Source organism: Nicotiana sylvestris, chromosome 11 (assembly GCF_000393655.2).
Source record: "Nicotiana sylvestris chromosome 11, ASM39365v2, whole genome shotgun sequence".
NCBI lineage: Eukaryota > Viridiplantae > Streptophyta > Magnoliopsida > Solanales > Solanaceae > Nicotiana > Nicotiana sylvestris.
Genome location: NC_091067.1, coordinates 54,921,033 through 54,929,093, shown reverse-complemented (window position 1 = coordinate 54,929,093; position 8,061 = coordinate 54,921,033). Strand labels below are relative to the sequence as shown.

The 8,061-nt window shown below is 39.3% G+C and overlaps 1 protein-coding gene across 1 annotated transcript; it reads right to left on the bottom strand.

Annotated features, from left to right (window-relative positions):
* Positions 1-202: 202 nt before the first annotated feature.
* LOC138881050 (uncharacterized) lies at positions 203-751 on the bottom strand. The gene has a single exon (XM_070161250.1). The coding sequence runs from the start codon at positions 749-751 to the stop codon at positions 203-205; it is 549 nt and encodes a 182-aa protein (XP_070017351.1).
* Positions 752-8,061: the final 7,310 nt, after the last annotated feature.

Below are 8,061 nucleotides of genomic sequence, written 5' to 3'. Positions count from 1 at the left end.
TTTCACGATTCGGTGGAATGCCAGGAAGATTAGAAGGAAACACATCAGCGAACTCTCGAACTACTAGAACTGAATCAATCATCGGAGACTCTGCGATGGTATCTCGAACATAAGCCAAATAAGCCAAACACCCCTTCTTGATCATTTGTCGAGCCTTCAGGAAAGAGATAACCTGACTAGATATATCAACTGTGGAACCCTTCTACTCCAACCTTGGCAACCCTAGCATTGCTAATGAAACAATCTTGGCATGAAAATCTAGGACGGTATGATATGGAGATAACCAATCCATGCCCAGGATGACCTCAAAATTGATCATATCAAGCAACAGGAGATCTGCTCTAGTCTCGAAACCACGGAATGTGACCACGCAGGACCGGTAGATCCGATCCACAACCACAAAATTGCCTACAGGAGTGGACACATGAACAGGAGTGCCCAAAGGCTTAGGATAAATAACCAGGAAACGAGCAGACAGAGATGATACATATGAATAAGTAGACCCTGGATCAAATAATACCGAGGTATCTCTACCACCGACAGAAATAATACCTGTGATGACGACATCTAAGGCCAATGCATCTGGCCTAGCCGGAAGGGCATAGAATCTGGCCAGAGCGCCGGTTGGCTGGCCTTCACCTGACTGAGTAGTAGCTGGCTGACCTCTCCCTGCCTGGCCTCCACCTCTAGGACAACCCCTACCAGTCTGCCGTCCACCTCTAGGTGGTGGGGCAGCTAGTGCTGAAATCATAGGCTGCTAACCCTGCTGTACTACCTTGCCCCGAAGCCTGGGGCAGTATCTCCTCATATGACCAAGGTCTCCGCACTCGAAATAACCCTGCGGTGCGGCAAACTGCTGCCCTGATGGCCTATAGACCGACTAGAAGAAGCCTGGATAGCCGGTGGATGGTATGAACTCTCCGGCATAGCACTGAAATAAGAATCAGAAGAACCCTCACGACCTGAATACCCACTGGAGGAACCCTGAAAAGCTAGCGAGCGATAAGAACTCTCTTGCATGGCGCTAAAATAGGGGCGCACCGGAGCACCCCGAGTAGGTGGTGATGTTGAATATGGGGGCCTACTGGGCTGACCCCTCCCAAACTGATCTCTACCCCGAACCGGGGCACCTTTGAACTCTCCGGAGAATCTAGCCCTTTTGTTCTGCTGCATCTTCTCTCTACCCCTCAGACGGTAGCCCTCAATCCTCCGAGCAATCTCCACCACTAGCTCATAAGGAGTCCCCATCTCCACCTCTCGGGCCATGTTGTCCCTAATGCCAGAATGCAACCCTGCAATGAACCTTCGCACTCTCTATGCGTCAGTAGGAAGTATTATCAATGCATGGTGGGATAACTCAAAAAACCTCCCCACATAGTCGGTCACAGACATTTGACCCTGCTCCAACTGCTCGAACTGATATCGTAGCTCTTCCCTCTCAGAGGGTGGAATATACCTGTCTAGGAATAACTATATGAACTGACTCCAAGTAATGGGAGGAGAACCTGCTAGCTTGCCAAGAACATAGGACTGCCACCATCTACGGGCCCTACCCTCAAGCTGAAAAGTAGTGAAGTCAACCCCATGCGACTCCAATATCCTCATGTTGTGTAGTCTGTCCCTGCACCTATCTATGAAGTCCTGGGCATCCTCATGACGCTCACCCCCGAAGCTAGGAGGGTGAAGTTTAGTCCATCTGTCCAATAACTTCTGCGGGTAACCGTCCGCAGCTGGTCTGGGCTGGGGCACCACTACAACAACTAGCTGGGCCCCATCTGCGGGTCGTGCAGCCAGAGTTTGATACACTGCAACTGCGAATCCAGGAGCCTGAGCAGTAGGGGTCTGTGCTCCCCCTCCTACCTGTGATGTAGCTAGATCATCTGGAAATAAACCAGCCTAACATAGAATCCATGAACCGCAGCATACGACTCATGACCTCCTGAAAACCCGGTGTGTCATAAAGTCTGTCATGGTAGGCTCAGCTGCGGGTGCCTCGCCCTGCTCTTCGATGATAGAATCTCCCACAGGATCTGCTGGTGGTACTATTGGGATAACTCTAGGACACCCTCGTCCCCTACCTCGGGCCGGTGCCCTCCCCTGGCCTGTACCTCGGCCTCTCCCAACAGGGGGAGCAGCTCCTCCTGGGTTTGGAACATCAGCCATACGTGTCCTCACCATCTATGAGAGAATAAAAGAAGAAAATTTAGTATACCAACCACTGCACAATAAGAAATGAATAAAGATTAGTTTTTCTAACACCCTATAGCCTCTCAAAGATAAATGCAGACGTCTCCGTACCGATCCGCAAGACTCTATTAGGTTTGCCCGTGACTTGTGAGACCTACGTGAACCTAGTGCTCAAATACCATGTTGTCACAACCCATTTCCATAACAGATCGTGATGGCATCCAACACCGTTATCAGGCAAGCCAACGTAGAAGTATTGGTAAATCCTTATTTTACTTACCCAAAACAGTCACAACATTTTCTTAATTTGCAATTAAAAATAGGTGATAATATGAAACATTCAATAATTATTATACAACCCAAAAGAAACGTCTACCAATATGTGTGTCAAGACCCGGTGTCACAAGTTGTGGGCAACTAGTAGGATATACAAAAGAATAAATCCATCCTACTGTCCGAAATAGAATAGACAACAAAAATGAATAAAGAGAGACTCTATCAAGCTGCTAAACGGCACAGGAAGGGGCAGCTCACCGTGGAAGTCTCGGACTATGAATTAGGGGCACGCACCGAACTGATAGCCAAATGTACTGCCTCAGATCCTATACAATTAAGTACAGAAGAGTAGTATGAGTACATAAACAATATGTGCCCCGTATGTATCCCGTCTAATCTCGAAGAAGTATAGACGAGAGGTTGACTTGATACTTACTAAGGTCAAATAATATAATGAAGTGTTATGATAAGCATGAGAGTCACAAATAATTAATAGTTTGTAGAAAGAGGTAATAAGTCATGTTCTTAACAATTTTACAATTAGCCATTTACATTCCAAATATTTAGCAGATCAAGTCATGGATAAGATTTCACATAGATATCATGCGCACATTATGCCGAGGTCGACGGCCCGATCCAACAGGAAATAAACTGTGCACTGCCAGAGGGTCGAATGACGCGAACCATAGATGCATCTATTTCTACCGAGGCGATCGTCCCGATCCACAAATATCAATTAATATCAAGAAAACACATGAATGCACATTTATTTTCAAACAAATTCATACAAGTGTCCAACAAGTGTATGCATTCGCTTATATTCCTTTTAAGTCTCTAGCATACCCTAAGTGATCACATTAGCAAGAAAATATAGAGACATTCACAAATATAGCATGGTACAGGTCCTAGACTACCCGGACAATTAACATAACAGTAGCTACGTACGGATTCTCGTCACCTAGTGCGTACGTAGCCCCCGCATTTAGTAGCAATTATTCAATTATTACACCTATGGGGACAATTCCCTCTTACAAGGTTAGAAAGGAGACTCGCATCCCTTCAAAGTGCACTTCCAATACCAAGAATGAGCCCCAACTCTCAATTTGGAGCCGAACGATCCAAAACTAATTAAATAAGGTAGAAACTAGTCAATATAAGCTCACAAGATCATATTCTAGCTATTTAAGCAATTTCCCAACCCTTAACACAAGTTTCCCAAAATCCGACCCCGGTTCCACGTGTCCGGATTCCGAAATTTTTAAAAGGAAGTTGTTCTCCATAACTTAAGGATCAATAATATATAATTTCTAATTCATTTCGTAACAAATTTCGTGGTTAAATCTAAATTTTGTCAAAACCCTAGGTTTTGCTCTAACCCCTTAATTTCACCTTAATTCTAGTATTTAATCTACATAAGACACATGTATTAAACTAAAAAGAGGTGGAATAAGCTTACATCAAGATGCTAGGTGGAAGTCTTCTCTCAAAAGCTCCCAATATCGCCCACGGAGGAGCGAAAAGTGGCAAAAAGGGACTTAGAATCCATATTAAATGAAGCTCATTGCTTCAGCGATTTCCGTATCTGCAGTCAGAGGACCGCATCTGCGGTCCCGCTTCTGTGAGAAAGCGAACGCATATGCGGAACTGGCCAAATGGGCTGCGACCACTTCTGCGGTCTCAAGGTCGCTTCTGCGGTTTGGGCCTGGCCTGCCCTGGGCCGTATCTGTGATAGGCGGACAACTTCTGCGGTATCGCACCTACGGCCGACCAATCGCAGGTGCGGTTATGACTGAAGTAGATGCTTCAGCACTTCTCAAAAATTCCAACTTCACTCGAGCCTCGTCCGATTGACGCTCGGGGCTCCTGGGCCCCACCAAAACATTCTGACAAGTTTGAAATCATTAAACGTACCTACTCGAACCTTCGGAACACTCGAAATAACACTAAATATAAGAATCACTCCCTAAAACCAATTGAATCAAACTTATGAACTTCAAGTTCTTAATTTTCCTCTAACGAGTCGAAACACCCTTAAACTACTCGGATTGACACCAAATTTTGCGGGCAAGTCTTAAATATTATTTCGAACCTGTACCGGGCTCCGAAACCAACATACGAGCCCGATACCTATGTGATCAATAATTAATTAGTTTCTTTAAATTCTTAGAATTTCAGTTTAACAATTGCTAATAAAAATTCATTACTTGGGCTAGGGACCTCGGAATTCGATTCCGGGCGTACGCCCAGGACCCATATTTTCCTACGGACCCTCTGGGACCATCACAATATGAATCCGGGTTCGTTTGCTAAAAATGTTGACCAAAGTCAAACTAAGCCTTTTAAGAAAATCCTAAGGAGTCAAATGTGCATATTTCAACCAAAACTCTTCCAAATCCCGAACCAACCATCCCACAGGTCGTAAATTAGTTAAAGCAAGTATGGGAAGTTTTATTTTAGGGAACGAGGTTCTGGAAAGCAAAACGACCAGTCGGGTCGTTACACTGGAGGCTCGTTTGGCTGGTGACAATGGCTCTTACGCTTTTCCCCGTGGGCATATTGTAGGCTTTGTTTTCCTCTCGTTAATGTCTTTTTGAAATAATTTTGCCTGACCCGTCGTTGGTTCAGGAAGAACCTCAATTTCAAGTCGTTAGCGGCAATGTTTGAGCACCTCGGAAGGTTTTTAGCGCGTAGGCTAAGTAGCTCGAAACCCTATGATTTAGAGCTGACATGGTCAAAGCTCGTTTGCCTGTTGAGGGAGCCTGTTTTAACCGGTTCTTTTCGAAGTAGATTCGAACTAATGGCCTGGGTTTTTGTTAGCGACAGTCGGGCGTCCCCGAGTCACGTTAATTTGGCTGGAGCAGCCATTTTGACCGTAGTCATATGTGTTTGGCCGGAGCCATTTTTGATCCCGAGTGATAGTTTAGGCATCTGCACCGAGGGTATTCCCTTTCGGGATTCTTACAAATGCGACGTATAGCCTAAACTTCGGGATTGAGTTTTACGCCTGTAATAAGGTCTTACAAAATTTTCATGCCTATTGAGGTCTTACAGTTTGTCATGCCTGTTGAGGTCTTACAGTTTTTGTTTCTACCTAAAATAGATCTGGTTATACCGAGTCTGCCCCCTCGGGGTCTTACGACCTCGGGTTTTCCAATGTACGGCGATTGGCGACAGTCTCCGAGTCATCGAGTTTGCTTAGGCTCGAAGGTCGTTATTCGTGAGCTCGGAGTTACCTTGTTAGGGACTTATGAGCTCGGAGTTCCGACCCTAGGGTCGTGCGGATGCCAAATTGTTGACGCTAAGTCTTCGAGTATTTCGGGACGCATTTGGGGGAGGGACCCCTGCCGTGAGCATGCTGAAATTTCCTTTTCTGGAGTACGAGATGCTGAATGATGTTCTTTATTGCTTGGAGTAAATACATGTTGTTTCTTTGTTTTGAGCTCGGCCCGCGCGGGTGCGGCTTCTTGGACCGTTTTATCTTTCAAAAAATATTTTGAAATTTTAATTTCTAAAACTTTATATATATATTATAATAATGATTATCTTTATAATGATGCAAGTGAAGATATTATCCTTAATTTAAAATTTACATTAATCGGTTATCTAAAAATTTAAATGATTCTTTGGCCGGATTTATTTAAGTATGACTCCACTTTAAGCTTAACAATGTCTCTAGCCCCAGAATTTAAATTTTTAATACCCTATATATACAAAAATTTTATTTTTTAAATTATTAAATGTTAAATTAGTTGATTATTATTATTATTATTATAAAACATTGCATATATTGTCTTAAAATTGTCAAGTAATTTATTTTTCGATACCATACTTGGCTTAACCTTAATGCAAACTACTCAAATTGCATTCCAATTTAAATTCGAATATCATATTAGTTTGTTAGTAATAGTGATTTTTTAAAAACAACACATAATGTAAAGTAAAAAAAAATATTCTAAGATATCCTTGTCTTATAATCTATGTATTTGAGTTGAAAAAAAAATTGAAATCGATGAGATTAACTTTCAATTTTTTTATACTCAACAAAGATGAAACATAAGAAGAAATTTATTGTCAACTTTTATTTCTCGTTTTTAGATCTTTCTAACTTTTTTTCAATATTTATTTTCTTTTTTCTTATTTTTATGTCATTATTTCTTTTGTTACCAAAACTTAATTAATTTCACTATAAAAAGGACGAGTTTTAATAAAAATTTGTCTACATGTGAACTTTAATTATATTTTTAGTCTTCGGTTGATATTATTTCATATTTTTCTTTTGGCTTTATCTAATCAGCCTAAATAGGTGCTCACCCGACCACCTAAATTAAAAAAATTAAATGATGTGTAATTTATATATAATCCATATATAATATGTATATAATCGTGTGTTGTCGATATATCATCTATTATATTAGCTATAAAAAGTAAACAATAAATATGGCAGGATATTATGTAAATATTCCATACGATTTTGATTTTTTGAGTTTATTCATGATATAACTTCTATTATAATAATTTTAAAACTCTCTACTAATGTTAAAAAATATCTTATATTTTTATTACCTTTGAATTAAAAAAAGTAAAGAGTATTTTCAAAATAATTTGTTTACATTTTAAAAAAAACATTTCACGTCATACCAATTTTTTCTTTATATATACTCTTTGGTACACTTAAAGTCGCTATAGAAACTATCAATTAGAAACCAATTTCTCTCTTGTTGAATTTGAAAAAAAAAAGCTTTCACATAATCTAATGATTCAAAACTGATATTCTTCAACGAAAAAAATATTATACCCTTGCAATATTAGCTTGACTACAGCTAAATGAAAGGGATTTCGGCTTGTATCCTTTAATTTCTTGAATGTGCTAAATTGAAATTAATGATAGCAATTGTATAGCCAAAGTTTTGTTATTCGTTTGATGTCCATTTATGCAAATTGACTCTTCAAACAAATATCTTCAAGAAGAAAAAAAGAAATAACTTTTTTTTAATACTACTGATTTTGTAATGTTTCTTTCTCTAGCATGTATGTTTACTTTATTATATATGTAAGTAAACTTTTATTTGGTTTTGTAAACTCTTTTTTGTTATTTAGATAAACATAGATGTGTACCCTATATATTACATTTATTTTAAAAGAATTTCGTTTTATTCAAATCTAGCTAGAGCGTTTGAAAGAACTATACTTATAGGATTTTAAATGTGAAAGAGTTTTATAGTTATATTGAGTAGTTTTTTTTTTGCTAGAGGCGAAGCAGTATTTAAATAATTAGAAAAAATAACAAAAGTTCCTAACATGATTGCATATGATCATTAACCAAATTAAGTATGATAACATGATAAGAAAAGATAAATTTTATTTTTAATTTAAATTCAAATTTTAGAATCTTATCTATAAATTCAAAATTATCTTTTAATTCAAATTCCGTATATATATATATATATATATATATATATATATATAATATTTGTATTTAACTAAAATAGTTAAATATAGAATAAAGTTATCATATACTATTAACATTTATTAGCTTGTCACTTGGCTTAACCATAATGTCATTTATATATGGTAACTTTCTTGCTTTAATATATATAT